The 19,686-nt window shown below is 35.8% G+C and overlaps 1 protein-coding gene across 1 annotated transcript; it reads right to left on the reverse strand.

Moving 5' to 3' along the window:
- Positions 1-1,008: 1,008 nt before the first annotated feature.
- On the reverse strand, positions 1,009-18,094 carry ifih1 (interferon induced with helicase C domain 1). The gene is made up of 16 exons (XM_046845466.1): positions 17,358-18,094; positions 16,361-16,529; positions 15,816-16,073; positions 15,136-15,207; positions 10,596-10,789; positions 8,259-8,469; positions 6,968-7,185; positions 6,492-6,593; positions 5,804-5,927; positions 3,900-4,112; positions 3,438-3,694; positions 3,082-3,231; positions 2,364-2,525; positions 2,037-2,230; positions 1,776-1,869; positions 1,009-1,495 (listed from the first exon to the last, which is right to left on the reverse strand). Exons 1-16 carry the CDS (start codon positions 17,781-17,783, stop codon positions 1,304-1,306), a joined length of 3,036 nt encoding a protein of 1,011 aa, XP_046701422.1. The 5' UTR covers positions 17,784-18,094; the 3' UTR covers positions 1,009-1,303.
- Positions 18,095-19,686: the final 1,592 nt, after the last annotated feature.

The raw sequence follows: 19,686 nt of genomic DNA on the forward strand, positions 1-19,686 counted from the left end.
TTAAAAACTGGTAGTGCACATACATTTCTGGTCACCAAGGGACTTATTTTTATTTTATGTGCATTTCTAATTACATTTCTGAGCCAGCACAGGAGGGAAATGTCTGCCCACTGTCCAGCTGTCAATGTAAGTCCTACTTGATGGCAGCAGTGATCTGACAGGAGCTCTCTGGTGAGGCTTGTGCACAGGGAAACTGCTTTCTCCTGGGGGTGCTTGAACAGGTGTAGTGGTGTGTGAGTGTGCTGCTGTGTTTGACAATTTCCCATGGGGATGTCACACTCAGGGAACTTTATGGCAGTCAATAATTTTTGATCCAAGCTTCATCATTATGGATTGCTCATGCAATAAATTAAACCCAGGTGACACTTTAGACATTTATTTGTTTAGCGGAAATGAACTGTTTCCATTTCGGAAGAAGAATTTGGAAGTGATTTTTATTCAAATGTACGACAGTATATCCTATATCCTTAATTAATAGCTTCAACTGCTATAGGCATAAATAAAGCATCCCTTACACAGTGATCAAATAAAAACTATTTTAGAGAGTAATTAATTCACTTATGCATCAAAAGGAAAAGACTCCACAGGATTAAAAACCTGGAAGTGAAGTTTTTAAGAATTTTCATGAAATTACACAATTCATATGAAATAAATATTGTATTAAAATTCTTCCCAATATAATCATACTTCAGTTCTAATATAATACTCTTACAGAAACACTAAAATAAAGTAACACCAACAACCTAAATAATATAAACATTTGTGGCTAAGTAATTGGCAAATGCAACGATCACCGGAAACGCACAAGAATTTAGACACATATGAATGTATAATGTTGGGAGTCTGTGACTGTTGAGCTGCTTATAATGTGAGAACATTCATGAATGTTATTAGTTAATAACTGAAAAATGTAACTAAAATAGAATGAAACACTCAGAATCTTTACACTTCCTTATCTCCAGTTAGGCAATTGTACATTAGGCAAAAAATTACTAAAAGCCAGATGTGTAGGATTGTTGAGTTTGATTTTTATTCTAAATAGTTATTAAGAAATTATCATGCAGAATTATACAGGGAAAAAAAGACAGTTGTTACAGTCCACATGCCAGTGCAAATTATTCTATGGTGTGCTGTTTTTCATTGTGTAAACACAGCAATAACAATATACCTTTATATTTTCAAGTTTCAACTTAACACATCAATTTTTCCATGGCATTATAAACAGTACAGTGTGTTCACAGCTATTTGTAACTAAGTAAACTGAGATGAGTACTGTTTTTTTATTATTTTTTTAAACACTGATTTAGTCCAGCTCCGTTTCGTCATCTGATTGTTGCATAAAAACATGGTTAGAGTAGTCAAATGCAGTGAATCTGATAGCTAACTCATTCCACTTGCTGAACACCTTTTTCTTTGAGTTGTATGTAACCACAAAGTTTTTGATGTGGAGGCATGGAAATTCTATGCCTTTATAAAGCATCATAGAACCCCAACGCTGCAAACAAACAAAAAAGAAAAAGCTTGGGTTAGTCAAATTCAACTCTTAAACACTCTCACTGAATAATACATGATGATTAGGATAAGATTGAACTTTAACCTGGCATTTGGCTAGCATACACAAAGATGCACAAGTACGAGGAAATTCCGAAAAACACAAGCACATATTGTTAGAATGCTGGTTAAAACCCGTGCCGACTAAAGACACGTCAGAGCAAATATCCTTTTATCTTAAAACACAAAAAGTATTAAATTTGCACATAATGCAAAACAGATACCTCTCCACAGTTTTTACATGCTATAACTCCATTTGCCTCATAGTCCAATAGTCTCTCCTGCAAGGTAGTGTTCTCTCTGACTGTAAACAGCTTTCTAGAATCAGAAACAATATCAATGCCCTCATGATACTGATCACAATTATCAACTTAATCGTTGATATTCTTATCATAAATGTCTTTCGTTGATGTAAACACAATCACTATCCCAACTATAATAACTATTGCAACTGCACTTACACCGTGGCTAATGTATAGACGTACCTGAATGCTTCAGTCACATTTACATGGTGCATCCTTTCAATGATCTCAATGTCTTCTCCAGAGCACACAGGTACACCACAGCTCCTGCAGGTTAGCTTCACTTTGCTGGGGTCCTCTTTCATCATGCCCTTCTTATTCATCTTCTTAATCTTCACACGTTCCTCAATGATTGTCTGCAGCTGGTTCTCTTTTATCTAAACACATTGGCCACACATCAACCACCAATTTTCATTCATGCCATTTACTGGTCCTTGAGCTGGACATCCTATTAACTGCACTAGTAATGTTTGAAAAATAGAAAAAGATGCATTCATGCGTGACACTTACTTTCTTTTCATATTCTTCAAGGCTCAGACTGCACACCTTGGTGATAGCTTTGCTCATCATTTTCTCCCTGTATTCATTCACACTTTCCCTTTCTGCTACACCCGATCCTGCCACCTCCACCACAGTGTAACTGCTGTCCTCTGCTCTTCCTCTGCCTCGAGCCTACAGGACAAAACACAGCCAGATTGCTTCTTTATGTTACATCCAGTCCATTGAGTTCATATGAGCACTTTGTTTTAGAGTAATAGTCCGAATAAATAATTTTTTTTATTGGGTGATATTTGCATCACAGTAGCAAGTAAAGTTATTTTAAAAATAAAGGAAAAACTTAATCAAAATGTTTATTTTAGCTTTAGTGTAGCTCATACTGATTACAAACTAAGTTGATTAGGATTATGTTCATTTCACTATGGCATGTAGCTATCCAACATTTGGGTAAAAGCCTGACATTCACTGTTTATGTGTTAAACAGTGTTAGGCTGCCTGACCATTTTTACCCCCACATATGTGGTTCCTGGCTCCTTCTCCATAATGAGCAGGATAAGAAACTAAATAAAAACACATCTTCCATGTTGATTTAGTGTAAGGTATTCATCAGATGTTTTTTTCCCCAGACAGCCACGTATATGGCAGTCAAATAAAGTACATTTATGATTTTTTATGTTTTTATTAGGAATACAATTAGAAAGAAAGAAAACGCCGGGGAAGCAAAATTTACCTGAATCATAGCGATTTCATTGGTCACCAAGCAGTATCGGAAGACAAAATTACACTGCTTAATATCAAGACCCTCCTCTGCCACAGTGGTGGCTATCAGCAGATTGATCACTCCTTCACGAAACTTGTTCAGCACATCTCTTTGCTCTGCCTGCCATTACATACACATTCACACACGCACAATTATTATTGGAACAATTTTATTTATGCATACCAAAATAATTGTAATTACCGTAGCTATTTATAAGTTCTTAATTTCGGTGGTTTGGCAAGCAGTACATTATATGTAGCAATTTTATTTGAACTCTAATTTATGTAATTTTACTTTTCTAAGACTTTCTGGCAAAAGAAACTCACTGCCGTCATTGGTTTCACCAGACTCTGATCCCCACCACCAATCAGGTGGCTTGCTCTGACGCCAACATCCTCAAACTTCGAGTTCTCCTGAATCCACTGGCTGAGAGCAATGGCACTGAGGCGAGTCTTGGTGAAGATAATGCCTCTGGCTTCAGATCTGGTGGTGTACTCCTCCAAGATGAGCATCCTCAGTTGTGCCAGAGTGTTATTCTCATACTGTGGGTTTTTCATCAACTCCTGAAGACGTTCTTTTTTAGCTGTTGAATATTATAAATTAAAAGATTTCAGAGAAAGAGGGAACGGAGATTTTTAATCCTGAAGCGAATTAGTAACACATGCTACATTAAAATTTTTACTAAACTATTTTTGAGACATAAGAAAATGAGTGCTGGAAACAATAAAACATATCTGGATTTATGAATCTGCACATCATGCATTGAAATGAGGGTGTTGCTGTAATACCATTAAATAAGTTAAAAAGAAATCGCTCAGTTTCAGTTATCTGAATGTCGTCATCGTCAGGCGAACATTTCTTCTTGATTTCTTCATTGTAGTATTTGTCAAGAAAGCTGTATGCATCACACATGCGTATGGTGTTACTCTGGTAGAGAGCCTCATTGTACTGACGCAGATGCTCTGCACAAACCCGCACTTTCCGGTTGTCTTCTTTAGCAGCTGACAACATAAAAACAACAGTTATTTAGCAATCACAACTACTCTGAAAACCATTGTGAACAATATCTGTGTATACATTGCTATTTTGGGATCTAACTATTTGTTAAATGTTGTCTTAAATGTACAGACCCTTCTGATCTTCAGATATTTGGAGTATGAGAGGTGGTATCCACAATGCTAAGACAGATATCTGCAGCCTGGGTTATAATTCGTGTAGGCATGCAAAAGTTCTGCCTCTACAAGAACGTTTCACCAATGGCAAGTCAACACACAGTTAAATGTAGTTTTCTTTGGCAGAGCAAGAGAACCACTAATTCTTACCATGTTGCACAGAATTCAACAACTAGGTCACAGACCTACTCATGGCCCCAAGAATGCCAGCAAGACCATTATTTTCCATAACTGCTTACACTGGTGATTGTAACACCCAGGCAGCTTCCTCCCTGAGCAGATTTGTTGTTCTGAATGAATAAAGAGATGTGCGTTCAGCTCTTTTGGATAAATCGCAAACCAGGGACTGTGATCCAGCTGTCCAGGAAACACAGCTAAAATCTAGAAATCTTATGATGTGTACCTTATGAGCTGTATCGTATGCACTGGTTGATTTCAGGGATTACTAGACAGTAGCAATTCCCCATTTGCTCTGAACCATAACATTGTGGATGATAGCTTTCTGGTGGCTCATAAAGTTGTGGCCTGTCTGAAAAGGATGAGGTAATTTTATTGACCAGGATTACCTACAAACTTGGTGTGGGATTTTCCCCTTGCACTTTGAGTTTGATACAAAACCAAAAACTCAACCACATTTAACTTCCACAATGTTATGTTTTGAGTGAGTTAGTATTTGTCATATTTTTGGCACATTTGTGAAATTGCATTTTACCGGCACTTTAGTTGAAGATTAAGTATATCAAAAAAGTTTATTTTCTTTTACATGTCTAGTACAAGTTAATTATGCACCATCTGATCAAGGACCTGAGCTAACAAAGAAAAAGTCCTGTTTTGATTTAGTTTTTTAGGTCTATAAGAGCTTTAGGAGCTAAAGTATTTGCAAGCTGAAAAACTAAAATGGGTGTGAGTACAATGGGAAATTAACTTTAGGTAAAGAGAACATTGATTTAGTGCCCAAAATGATCCCAGTGGACAAAGTATTTAATTCTGTACAGAATTGGCCTTAAAACTTTTTATAACCTCATTTTCCACGAGCACATGCATAAATTCTGTGGTTCTTTTTGGGTAAAGTAGAAAGGTTAGTGCAAATGAAGTTTAATAACATCTGTAAAAAAGAAATGGAATGTGTACTTTTCTATAGTTACAAATTAGTATATATAGGATTTTTTATATATCTTTTCTATGAGACATGCCTGAAAAATTATCATTAAACAAAAAAGAATTACAACATAAAAATATATTTGAGGAACTTCGCACAATAGGTAATAGTTTTAAAGGGATTTAAGATACATTCGAGTCTTTCATGTAGGCATTGCCAGAGAGTGGATTTTAGGAGATTGAGAGTATCATCCTGAAGCCTACAATGAGAAATCAGATGGTCTTTTGGACCTTAAAGCATGTGGCGAGTTTCAGCAAAGTGTGTACAAAGTATAGGTGCCACAGCTCTTTCAGTGATGATTTAGCCATTGGTAATTAATAAGGAAACCACAAAGATACTGCTTTTTCTGTTTCTTTCTTACCATTCTGTTCTTTTTGTACCACCCACTGCTCATAATTCTGTGTGCCTGGTTGACACAGTGGGTTTAGTTGGGCATGTGTGTGAATCTCGTTCATTACTCCTTTTATCACATCTCCAAAGGGATCCTTGAAATTGACAGGAAGAACAAGACAGAAATTGTAAAAAAAATAAAAAATAAAGATGGTTATTATAAAGAGCAGAGTCACTTTTTTTTTTTTTTTTACAGAAGTTTGCATACCACTGGGATCTGGGTGGAAAAAAAAGTTAAATATACTTTTAGAATTCTATGTTTATTTCATGTATGAAAAAAGAATGGGATTAAAGTTAGTAGCAGTTATCTTTATTAGCAAGCTCAACTGTTTTCCCAATTAAGGTGCCTACTAAATTAAACATTCATGCCTATTTTTTTATGTTTATGCCATCAGCACTTAAGAGTACTCAAGAAAAGAAAAAAAAAGAAAAATTAAGAAATGTTCCTTTAAGCAGAATTCAGCATTTATATAAACACCAAGACATTTTTAGGATTATTTTACTATTATTACCTTAAAACAAACTGTATCTTTTGACCAATACTTTTATGTAATAATGATGGAACAAGTAAGATTATACAAACACTTGCACTAATCTGTATAATGCAGCACTTTGAGAGCATGTCTATGTATGTAATGAGATTTGAATGTAATTTGTACCTCCTTTCTTTCCTTAACGCTCGCAATACGTTTGTATGGACCCTTAGGCTCTTCTCCGAGAGTCGTGGTCTTTATTGTGTAGGCGTCCAAGTTAGCACATATCTGCAAGACATAATTGTAATGACTACTACAGTTCATTTTGAAGAATTGCAGCTGCTAAAATAACTTATACAGTCATGGCCTTCATAATTTGAGCCAATAATTACCCCCTTACATATATTTCTCCTGGTCTTAAGGAGAAAGCAACCTGTGCACAGAGAGTGCATCATTCCTTTAGTAAGGAATGAAGCACATGAGATACTATTAGGTATTAGGAAGAGCTTGGTACAAAAGATAAGGTGGTAAAAGTTATTTAGAATGAAGTTACGGAAGGTGGCTAAACAGGTGAATCACCGAAATTTAAATCAAGATTTTCTTTTACATCTGCAAGTACATTCAGTATGTATATAGTAAGTATGTGTTAAATTTGCATTTACTCTGAGAATATGCTCCTCGGCTGACTGCTGAGTCCTGGCTCCTCCAACTCCGGGTGAAGCAGTGAGGCCGAGGATTTGTGGCAGCGGCACCGGATCTTTCTGTTCCTTTCGAAGCGCAGCATTCCTGTGCTTCTGTTTCAGGTAACGTATCATGATGTGGTTATACGCCTCGCCCTTTTTTGTGTGGTGGCACTCATCGATTACTATCAAAGTGAATTCTGCCAAAAGAAGCCAGTAAAACCGGGGTCAGATTTGATTCAGATCATACTGAGGAATCTATTCATCACTGACCCTCTGCACAATAATAATAGTTCCCCCTCCTTTGTGATACTACATTTCACCAAGCCTCTGGGAGAAACACCAAAGTGTGTTTGTTGTGACAGACAGAACAGTTTAACAAAAATGTATTTAACAAATTTAAGTGTAAAGGTGTTATGTTAAGGGTTTCTGCAGTTTTCACCAAGTCAAATGTAAGACTTTTTAAGACCATTAAGAAATTTAACACCTACTGTATATCGGGACATTTTAAAACACACACACACACACACACACACACACACACACACACACACACACACACACACACACACACACACACACACACACACACACACATTGTTAGCAACTTGCATTAACCAAGACCTAAATTATAATTTTTAAGTCAAGTATTGCTAAACTTGTACTTTTCCATAGCTGAAAAATTAGATTTTACATCTGTGGTATAACCCAAGTGATCATTTCAATGATCTTTAGAGGTAGCGTTATATGGACCTCGGAAAATTTAGACCTGTTTAAAATTATTTAAGGCCTAAAACAGCAGAATGTAAGAATTTTAGAGGCACAGAATTTGGATTTTTAAATATTTTTAACCCTGTACAGATAAATTAAACTTTTGTAGTGGAACAATGAACCTGAATAGCAACAAAAAAAAAAAAAAACTGTGGATTTGATCAATGAGACGATTCACTTTCTGATGACTAGAACAGGCATGTGGCCAAAAGACCAATAAAAATAAAAGAACAGGAAAAGGAGAAATATCCCTAACACCAATAAACACCATATGTCACAGGGTGCATGCACTGCCAGAAAAGCATTAGAATTGGCAGCAAAGACAGGATGTTAAAAACAAAACAAAAAATGAAATTATGTCAAATGAAACATCAGGTGGACAGCAGATTGAGCTTTCTCCAATTTTAGTCAAACAGTGAAACTGTATAAATGGAATCTTTATCTTTTCAGAAATATAAAACCTGCAGTGAATAAAAGCCATGGTAGAGAAGGTGTAACCTACGTGATAACTTGATCCCATCCTCGTCACCCTGTTTGGCTTTGGCTAAAGAGTTTCCTAAGATTTGTGCAGTGCAGATGATGATGTCATTCTTCTCAACGACTTGTGGGAAGGAGATTTTGAGCTGTGAATCTCCGCTCACTCTCTCGACATTGTACTCGTGCTTCAGAAACTTCCCAAACTCTGCTTTGTAGTGCTGCTCCACCAAAGGAACCTACACAAACAAGTAAAAATGGCTGAAAAATCACCTCACAAAAAAAACCCTAATTTTAAATTAACATACATTACATTTCAGTAAGAGACTGTTTTTACTTTAAAGAACACATGCACTGTGGCAAAGACTGTCATAGTATAATGACCATGAATATTACATTAGCGTATACAGTGCATCCGGAAAGTATTCACAGCACTTAACTTTTTCCACATTTTATGTTACAGCTTTATTCCAAAATCTATTAAATTCAATATTTTTCTAAAAATTCTACAAACAAAAGCCCATGGCAACATCATGAAAAAAGTGACAACATCATGAAACACTGACAACATCATGAAAGAAGTGTGTTTGAAATCTTTGTAAATGTATATAAAAAAAAACAAACAAAAAAAACATTGTGTACAAACATGTACACAAGCTTTTGTTCAATACATTGTTGAAGCACCTTTGGCAACAATTACAGCCTTAAATCTTTATGAGTATGATGCTACAAGCTTGGCACACCTATTTTTGTGCAGTTTCTCCCATTCTTCTTTGCAGAACCTTTTAAGCTCAATCAGGTTTTATGGAAAGTGTTGGCGAACAGCCATTTTTAGATCTCTTCAGAGATGTTCAATCTCAATTCTGGGCACTGGCTGGGCCACTCAAGGACATTCACACAGTTGTCCTGTAGCCATTGTTATCTTGGCTGTGTAATTTTGGCTAAGGGTTATTGTCCTGTTTAAAGATGAACAGTTGCCCCAGTTTGAGGTCCTGAGCGCTCCCAGGCAGGTTTTCATCAAGGATGTCACTGTACATTACTGCATTCATCTTTCCCTCAATCCTGACTAGTCTCCCAGTACCTGCTGCTAAAAAACATCCACTCAGGGCGTTGCTGCCACCACCATGCTTCACTGTAGGGAGGGTATTGGCCAGGTGATAAGCAGCGCCTGGACATGATGCTTGGCATTCAGGCCAAAGAGTTCAATCTTTGTTTTTCATGGTCTGAGAGTCTTTCAGGTGCCTTTTACTGAGGAGTGGCTTTCGTCTGGCAACTGTACCATTCAGGCCTGATTGGTGGAGTCCTGCAGGGATGGTTGTTCTTCTGGAAGGTTCTCCTATCTCCAAAGAGAAATGCTGGAGCTCTTTCAGGCACTCTAGATCGTACCGTGGAGGAAACATGTCACCAACAAATTCTTACCCAGCGAATGTAGAGTAGCCATTTGATAGGATTAAACATATTGGTCTGCAAATGTTCCTGCAATGTAAAGCTTTGTAATTAATACATATAATATTTTCCATGATTTTCTCTATTTGCCAGAGATCTGTTTGTCACCACACAACAAATAGAATGTGGCACTCAACAATTTTGTGTCTCAAAAAGCATTATAGGCCCAGGTTTAAATGCTTCTAAAAAGAGACATTCTGTTTCCAGGAAAGCATTAATAGCCTGGACATGAGATAAAGAGCTGTCAAGTTTGTTGTTTAAAGAATGAAAGCTGGGAGGAGGTTTTGCAGGAGTACTAATAAAAATAAGATTTATAATGCTTATACTGGAAGTCCTACATGTTTGAGTACATTGAGCATGAGACCGCTATTATTCAGAGAATATTAACAAATTGAAAGTGGTACATTCCTGACATGTTTAAGCTGTAAAAGTTTGAGAAAATACTTGTGGCCAATGTTGAAATCTGAATCACTGGTCAAATCTTTTACTGCTTTCATTGTCTTGATCTTTAATTTTATAACTCTTGATTTTTATTACTATGATCATTAGGAGGTCAATTTTTGCTAACAATAATACATGGTTTACTTATAGACATAATCAATTTAGATTAAGATTTTGGTAAATCTTATATAACTTCACACAGCTGCCAAAAACTGGAGTGAGATACAGTAAAAAAAAAAAAAAAATACTACTTTGGAGCTACGTGCATGTTCTTCCAAAACACTCACTGCAGTTCAATTAAATCACATGGACATGATTAAAAACAAATTTCACAGAGTTTATGGTCTGTAGACATTTTTATGGTCTGTGTGAGGAGATTAAACAACGTCAAATTATTTCAGTCATATCCCCAAGTTTTGTGCTATAGAGAGGCAGGCTTGCACATTTTATTTACATTTGTATTCCTACCATGCAGTACCTTGTTAACCAGAACAACAACTTTTGCTGGCTGTCCCTTTGACTTTCTGCTCTCCAGATGCTTTTTAGTGATGTACACGGCAACTCGGGTTTTACCACTTCCTGTTGGGAGACAGATGATGATGTTCTTTCCCTCCAGAGCTGGCTGAGCGACTTCAGACTGATAATCCCGCAGCACAATATCTTTCTCGCTCACTAAGAAATAGAAAGAAAGACACGTTTTTAGCAAAACAATATGGTTAAAAAATACTAAATAAAACAAGAGGATGAGGCTAGGCTGTAGGTCCCAGAATGAATTGATGCTTCAATCCTCCATCCATCTGTATGGAAAAATGACTGTTTAGACTAGTCAGGAGGGTTTGCTGTTTTAGTATGTCATGTTTGTCTTAGCTGTTACACTTAAAATAACATTGCTGCATACTGGGTGACCTTTTGTGTTTTTTTATCAAGGCAGACTAAGAGGGGATTTAGCTGCATCTCCACTCCTGCTACAACACCCACCATCAGAGTAGGACGAAGAAGCAAGAAGCAAATAATAGCCTTGAAGTGCTCCATCTGGTTAAATATCAAGCCTATTTTGCCTAGAGCTGTTTAAGGAGGAAATATCATATTGCTATATCCTGTAACATTGCACGAGGAAGATGTATATTAACGGTATATTCATTGCACAAGACACTTTTCTCCTTATTTTAGTGTTCCTCCATCCAAATGTATGTATACAATAAGAAAACTGACAACACTGACAAACTATAGAATATCTGAGAAAACTGACAAGTGCAACACTATACAATAAAAAGTAGTGGTAATTCCCATAAACCAAGTTATATCAGAGCCCTTTAAAGTCAGTCTGGGTCAACTATGTGCAACTGTGCCATTTAACCACAATGCTGGCAAAGACTGGATCAGATATGAGGCCCAACCAGTGCAGCAGGTTTTTGAACTTTATGTTCGTGTGTGTGACTGTAACTGAAAATGTGGATGGTGTGCCAGTTGGGAAACTCTAGGAAAAAGTATCTTGTGCCACTGCTTACTGAAACCTCTCAGGCATATTCTGGGCTGCAGACAGACTCTTTTAACACTTTGTGAACACTATCAGTAACTTATTTTATTCATTTACTTATGTTGATGAGCAAAATAACATTTAGGCAAATGAATCAGACTGAATAATAAAAGGCAATGTAGCATGTGTTTTTTATTTGAGAAAACACTGATAGCCTGGACATGGGATAAAGAGCTATCGTGTCTTGGTTGAAGAATGCAATCTGGTTAGAGGTTTTGAATTTTAATCATTGGTCAAAACTTTAACTGATTTCATTGTCCTGATCTTTAATTTTCTACCACTTTTATAATTTTATACCATTTTTATTACTCTGAACGATCAGGACCTGAGGTCAGTTTTTGATAACAGTAATGCATGTTTTCCTATCAGATGTGTAGATTTATGTGAATCTGAAATAACCCTAAGCAGCTCCCTTGAAAGTGACACAGACTTGAGTTCTGATCTTTCTGGAGTGTGTTACACAAAAATAATAATAATAAAAATACTTTGGAGAAAGAAAAAAAAACCCATTCACTGCAGTCATATTAAATCACATGAATGTTATTAGAGAAAAATGTCAAACTAAATTTAGTGGACATATTTGCTTATGGGTTCATGACTCCTGTTCACGAGTGTTCATTTCCATCACTTCTCTGTTAGCCAGCAGACTTCCTGTTGCTGGGATTCCCCAGAAAAACTGCAGCAAATATTATTAAAGACATCACTTGCAAGCTTTTGAAAAACTACACCAGCCATTTGAGACAATGTAAGGCTTACATCTGGTCTATCTCACAGACTGGGCAGATAGCAGGAAATCATATTGGTTACAGGACAAAATGTTTTGGTGTGAGGTAGACAGGCATTTAGATTTGGATTTGTCCCAGCTGCTGAAAAAAAAAAGCCTCCACTAAAGGGTTAATTGTAGCAATAAAAAAATGTGAGCTTATGCAATATCTTCATTGTAATATATTTTGCAATAACTATAACAACACTAAGAGAAATTCGAGACAACTCCATCTGAACACAGTGGACTTTCCTTGTGATTGGAATACAATTTAGAAGTGGTGGCATCTGCTGGAGAAATGTGGCCAGACCAGGACCAACAGTGACACATCCAGCCTGAGATTCATGTTTTTTATTGAATGTTTGTCCTTTTCTACTAAATTGTGTAAACACAGTGTTTTGTGATTTTGTCTACAAAAACAAGTCAATAACTTCTCATTCATTTTAAAACATTTAAAAACTAACAAGCATTTGTATTGAATTCCTTTCATTCATGCATGACATAGTCAAAAGACTGATAGTACACAAGAGACCAAAGGGGAAGCTGAGACGGCAGCCTCCACAGTTATTGCTTGCAGCAGGAGGCGCATGTGTTTGTAATTAAGACTGCTCTTCCCAAGTCTGTTGCACAAGTTCATAAATTGCTTTCAGTAATGTATTAGTACCATGCAAACATTTTCTTCATACTTTAAAGATTTGTTTAGTCTTGATCAGTGTATTACTCTCAGCATATCCTTGCTTGCCATGTCTGTGTCTAAAGTTGCAGTCTAAAACTCACCCGATACTCATCGCAGCCACGTCATTTTACCGAAGACTCCTATACATGCTCATAGTCACCTGATTACTAATGACATCCTTCTAAAAATCACACTACTCTTCAAATAACCCAGACTGGCAAACCACCTTGTAATGTATTGCTCCAGCACTGTCTCTGTGATGAATCCATGTTGTGTTTATCTGTCTGTCTATATTAGCATTTTGCTCATAGCTTGCTTCCCATTTTTCGCATCAGTCTTATCTAGTTTATGACTGTTTGCCTATCACTTGACAATTCACATTTCTGCACACTGGCTTTCCCTTTAGAATGTCTGCTATAATGATTTTTAATAAAAACCAGTGAACCACTGTTTTCTGTTGGCCTGCTTGATGACACTACTGGAAAGAATGCAAAAAAACCCATGTGAGTTTGAAGGCCCAAACTCGTTTATAAGTGTACATTCTCACTGAGTAGCAAAATTTAGCTGGAAAAGTAAACTTTCCTTATGCCAATCTCTTTCAAGGAAAAATATTTTTTCCTGAATGATTTTATGGGGAAAAAAAAAAAAAAAAAAATATATATATATATATATATATATATATATATATATATATATATATATATATATTCATTAATGCTGTTTGACTACATGCTCATAATAACACCAAATTAGCCCTTGCTTAATTTCTGCCAAAAGAGACGAGTGCAGCAGTAACTTTAGTTCTCAGGTCTATTCAACTCTCTCACCTCCTTATCCATAAACTTCAATTATAACATTGCATTTAATGCTCTGATCTGAGATGAGTTAATGCGTAACTCAGTGCAACAGCATCAAATAGCTGGACCTTTGAATCCAGTGTTTTCACACCTGACCCTAAATGTTGCTGGAAAATGTGAGTAGCAATAGCTCTTGATAATTTGTTTTAAACCAAAAACTAGTTTTTTTTTTCGCAAAAAAACAAAAAACAAAAATAAAGTTGACCATTATATTTTACAGCCCTTACATATAATTACTGTAACACCTCTAGCAGAACAAAATACAACTGCTAACTGTTTCTAAGGACAATAACAATACCATTTAACCCAAAAATGATCACCAGAATAGCTTAAATAGATCCCAAATATCCCAAATAAGAGATTACCAGCATATCTGCCATTACAGATCCCTGGTCTTTTTCTTTCTATTCTATTTTCATTTAAATTTTTACAGTAGGGATTCCTAGAGTCATGGAGCTACATGAAAGCATATTTCTCTTTCCACAGTTAATAAAATAGGAAGATGCCGGAAAGAATGTAATAAATACAAGACTAGCAGCAACTACAGAATTAAACTATTCTTTTTCACTGAACTCCTTCTGTCTGTGAAAGAGGCCCAACGCCCATATTTTGGAACATACGTCTGCTTTTTTGCCTGCTGACTAAACCTTAATCACTTAAAGATGTGTATTGGTGCAGAGACACAGAACAGATAGCTCATGTTATGAAACTTTGAGGATAAAAAAATTACTCATATCCCTAGTGGAAAATGATTTCTAACAAATACTCAGATTAAAGTGGTGTCACAGACCTAGTGTGTAGCTTTGAGTGAGGTCTTGTTTGGATTATTAAATGTACTCCTTATTGTTAAAGTACACTTTAATACACTTTGGCACAATAAAAAATTACATTACAGAAAAACAGTTGGATCAGTGTGGGCACAGTGACTAGTCTTTGGCTACGTAGCTTCATAAGCAACAAGCTGTGCTGCACTGGGAGTAGTACTGTATTTTGACCCAAAAAAGCTGAAGCTCTATTCCACATAACTTATTTGAGCACCACCTGAATTACTTCATATTATTAAAACCATATGTTACTCTAGTTTGCGTTGAATCACAAGTACGAAGTTATAAATTCTGTTCCCTGTAGAAATTCTGTAGGGAGTTTTACTGGCTTGCATTATTGTGAAATGACTCAATGCAATACCTGATTCATCTGAACTCTCTGGTGTTTGCTCTCTTGTTGTTTCCTGATCACTGCCTTCATACAGGTCCAAATCTGTGAAAGAATAAAACGTTGTTAAGCATGGATCTTATATCCAGGGACATTATTTGAATCCTTGTGGGTCATAATTTTTGTTTACTTTACATTATATTTCTAAATGATTTACAATGTTTAGTACATCCTATAAGTTTAGAATTTTTTGCTCTAAATCTGTTTATACTGTACCTACAGTGTGGTGTTGGGCTAAACATAAGAGATTTAAATGAAATTTTGGAATGCTTAAAAAAAAAAATTGCTTCAAATATATTGCATTAAACTTATAAAATTATAATTTATTTAATTCTGTCTGCCAATAATTTTATGACAAGTGTGTTTAAGTGTGTCTAGTAATATGAGTTATGAACACTATTACAATGCATTATACAAACAATTCATAATGCATTATTTAAATAATTCTTGAGTGTAATGAATAAAAATTTATATTACTTCTTACTGCATGGCTATCAATAAACAGCGTGCAATTGATGCTATAGTTTTAATGTCAAAAATGTTTTCTTTGCCTTGAAATGTATAATATATTTTATATGCTGTATTTTTAGATAATTATACAATCGATTCTTAGTGAAATAGCAATGCAATGAATATGTGTAAGGTTGGACAACCTGTGCTTCCAATGCTAAGCTCAGCAAAGGAGTCCATAGTGGAATTGAAGCCACTGCTGTTCATACTGCTGTCAAGAGCTGCAGCCTCAAGGCATGAAGTGGATGAGAGAGAAACCTGAGAGGGGCCAGAGGCCAAAGTGGGAGGGGGAGAGGCACTTCTGGTAGAAAAGTTATCTGGAATTGCTTCGCTAATCTTCTCAGTCTTTGCAGCCAATTCACTTTCATCTGACTGTAGCTTGTCAACATCAGCTGTTGATTCTGTAACATTCAGTCAATAATATGAATAATATTACATTTAATTATAATATATAATTCATAATGCTGTTGTTAATGCTGAAATTTGTTTGACCTACCAAACAAATTTAGCTGTATCACTACAATGACAATAAAGTATCTAAGACTAAAATAAATAAATAAATAAAAATAATAATTATTATTATAATTAAACATCTACGTGATGCATGTGTCAAGCAGTGGTCATTATATTATTTGGTTGCTCCATGTTAATATTTTCATTGTTCATTTCATTTAGAGTTCATTCATACCATTGGATTCATTAGGATCTCCCCGCAATTCCTGCACCAGTCTGGTGTGTTCAGTCTTCTCTAAAGCATCCAAGAACTGAGAGAACCAGCCAAACTCATTCTTTGGGAGCAGAGACAACAGCTTACGGGCCCCAGCCATGGACCCATTAATGTGTGTCTCTGCTAAAATCTAGCAAGTGGTATAGAGTATAGTTTGTGTGTGTGTGTGTGTGTGTGTGTGTGTGTGTGTGTGTGTGTGTGTGTGTTTGTGTGTGTGTGTAGGTGTGTGTGTGTGTGTGTGTGAGAGAGAGAGAGAGAGAGAGAGAGAGAAGGGATATAAATAACCTATACAATCTGTCTATTTCTAAAATATAAAAATCATTAAAAAAAAATCTAACATTAAATGTCTTATGTGAGTCTCTTTCGCCCTCTGTTGGAATAAAACTATATTACAACGAGTCCCTGGCTAATAAATGGCAAAATTAGTTTACTTCCTTCCGTTTTACAAAATTATTATAAAAAAAACCAACTCATGTTTCTTGGTAATAACTTTTGACATATTGCATTTACTGCATACTTTTTTTGTTAACAGCCAAAGATTCCATTTGAATCAGCCACTAATACTGTATATAAAACAATATATCAATTTTTTTCTTTAAATCATTTGCATATTTGTAAATAAATTAAAGCAAAAAATATATAAATTTCAAATAAATGTGGCCTGATGTGTGAATGTTGATCGATTGAATAAAAGAGTTAACTCAAGACTTAGTGTGTGTTTGACAGTGTTTTGAGTGTAAAACATTTACACATATTTCCTGCTGATACCAGTGAATGCAGTGATTATATATTGTATGCAATATACAAGTAGCCACGTCCCCTGACTGCATGAAAACCAAATACAGCTAGATCCTGATTTTTGTTGTACTAATGTACAATGTATTATAGTTTGGAAATCTTAATATACACTAATGTGACGTCTTGAAACGATTCACGATATTCCTCCTCCAGTACTTACAATCTGGCGGTCCTCAGCGGTGATAATATTCCTCTCGTAACATCCGTGACACACATCACAGGTCTTCATGTTGATTAGACTGAGCTTTAGCAGGTCTATGAGCCGGACACAGGTGTCATTCTCAGCCTCTAAGGATGGACTCGGGGGACTGTTTCCCATATAGTTGGCTGCTTGTTTACACCCGACCGTTTCAAGTGCAGTTAAGAGTTCCCTAAACCAGCCTTCTGGATACACTTTACTTATAATTTCCTGGAGCAGAAGATTAGCGGCCTGGATTTCGCCTTCATTTTTTAGTTTGGCTTTTATCAAATCCTTTTGCTCATTGTTAAAGAAGTGCAGCACATCCAGAACAGGTTCGACCCGAATCAGCTGTTTCAGTCGGTTTCTGAAACAGTCGATGGTTTTCTTCGCCTGACTGTCGTCCATCGTGCAGAATAAAGCTGCGAGATCTGAAGATCAGACCTGTATCTGGAAAGTGCCAGAAGGTGGAATGCACAGCTAATAAACACGGATTATCGTGAAATGTGCCTCCTGCTTTCGGTTTCGTTTCTCCCTCCTGCTCGTTTTCTGTTCTAAACAGAACGCTGTCACTACATTCGTTTTCGGGTTACGGAGTGTTTGCGCAACTCCAAAATTTCCTCAGCAACACTCATCATGTCAACCAACCTGTTTTGACCCTATTAGTTTTTGTTTTATAGTAAACACCGTATTAAACAACGATCATTAATTCTAAACAAGAAAAACAAATTCTATCTTATTTTGCTTCCGGCTTCTTCCATTAGGGGTCGCCAAAGCGGATCATCCAGTTCAAAATAAATTTTATACTGTGACCAGTAGATGGAAACATAGTCCAGTTAAAATACCCTGTACTGATTCCTTTTCAGTCAGGTACAAAATCAGAGAGAGAGAGAAAGAGAGAGAGAGAGAGAGAGAGATTGTTTAATTGATTAATTGATTGATCAGTTTATTGAGGGGAAGTATTAGCTCCATGGTTAAGGCTATGGGTTGGAAGGTCAGGGGTTCAAGCCCCAATATCGCCAAGCTGCCCCTCTTGGGCGTTGGAATGTGTGAAGAAAAGATTTCACTCCTCTGTCATGAACATTTGACAAGCTAAAAGGCCAGCTTTGACAGAATCATTCAGACAGTTTGCTAGATAATACTGGCTGGATCAACCCTGAATCTTAAAAAACATGATATTTTTTTGTAGAAAAAAGAAACACACAACTGATATTTAGCATTCTCTTTTATTTGGTGTATTAATTTATACAATTTTTTTTAAAAGTAATCTCCTAAAGCAAGTATGCTATATACACAATATATTTTTATGTCTAATAATTCATCAAATAACTTACACATTCAAATCATCTGTATTGTGTTGCAGTGTATAAAATATATGGAGGCAAACTTTAAAAATGCATAAAAAAACAATAAAATAAAACAACATGAAACACACTCAGGTAAAAAGTGACTGTCTTTTACAAGTTTGAAGAATATGTGCAAAAGTTTGCAATTTTTTTTAAATATGAAATCATTTTCTGTCAGCTTGTTCACACTTATTATCAATAGGCTACATTTCAGGTTTAATGATGTGTGTGTGTTTTACATGAAATGAGTGGGCGTGACAGAAACCTTGCACACTCTTATTCTGTGGGTATTTAGTAAAGATATGTTTTCAAACAGCACTTGATCCAGCAAGTAACATCAAACGATATTTTAATGCTTGTGTTGGATGTGTGGTATGTTATGAAATAAATCATAAACACGACCCATACCTGGTTTCTTTTTACACCCGGGATATGTATATTAAAAAAATCTTTTCACTGCTGAGGTTCCCAACACTTTACTTTTTTTTTGGGGGTTCTTTCTAATAACTGAAAGTGTTTACTTGGATATAAGTGGATATTATCAATGTTTGTAAATAAAATTAATTTTAATTTTAGTTAGGCTACATTTAGTAATATGTACTGTGAAACATGCTCTAGTGCCATTAAACTAGGTTTTTGTTAAGAATCATCAAAAGTTGTTTTAAAGCATACCAATTCATTACAAATGAATTAAATAAATATATAAATACATAACTTTAAATGCTTATTGCTGCATTAATTTGCAATGGAAGCTAATAATATTAAAGGTACCATATTCCAGTTGTTACTATTGCGAGCAAAATTTTGGAAAAAAAACACCAAAGATTCTTTGATGGTTTGGAAACTTAACAGAAGTTTCCTGTGCACATTATTTATATCCAGTCTCAGCCATTTTTTTTTCTTACAGTAATTGCTAAAATTATACTTAAATATGCATATATATTTTTTCAGAGCTACATGTACTG

This window comes from Silurus meridionalis, chromosome 3 (assembly GCF_014805685.1).
Source record: "Silurus meridionalis isolate SWU-2019-XX chromosome 3, ASM1480568v1, whole genome shotgun sequence".
Classification (NCBI taxonomy): Eukaryota; Metazoa; Chordata; class Actinopteri; order Siluriformes; family Siluridae; genus Silurus; species Silurus meridionalis.

Bases quoted from the DNA above. Each gene is read 5' to 3' on its own strand.
- ifih1 (XM_046845466.1), bottom strand. From the start codon at position 17,783: ATGGACGACAGTCAGGCGAAGAAAACCATCGACTGTTTCAGAAACCGA. The intron at 15,208-15,815 runs GTTGTCCAACCT...ATTCTTTCACAG, and splicing joins GCTTAGCATTGGAAGCACAG to ATTTGGACCTGTATGAAGGC. The intron at 1,496-1,775 runs GTATCTGTTTTG...GTTTGTTTGCAG, and splicing joins CATGTAAAAACTGTGGAGAG to CGTTGGGGTTCTATGATGCT.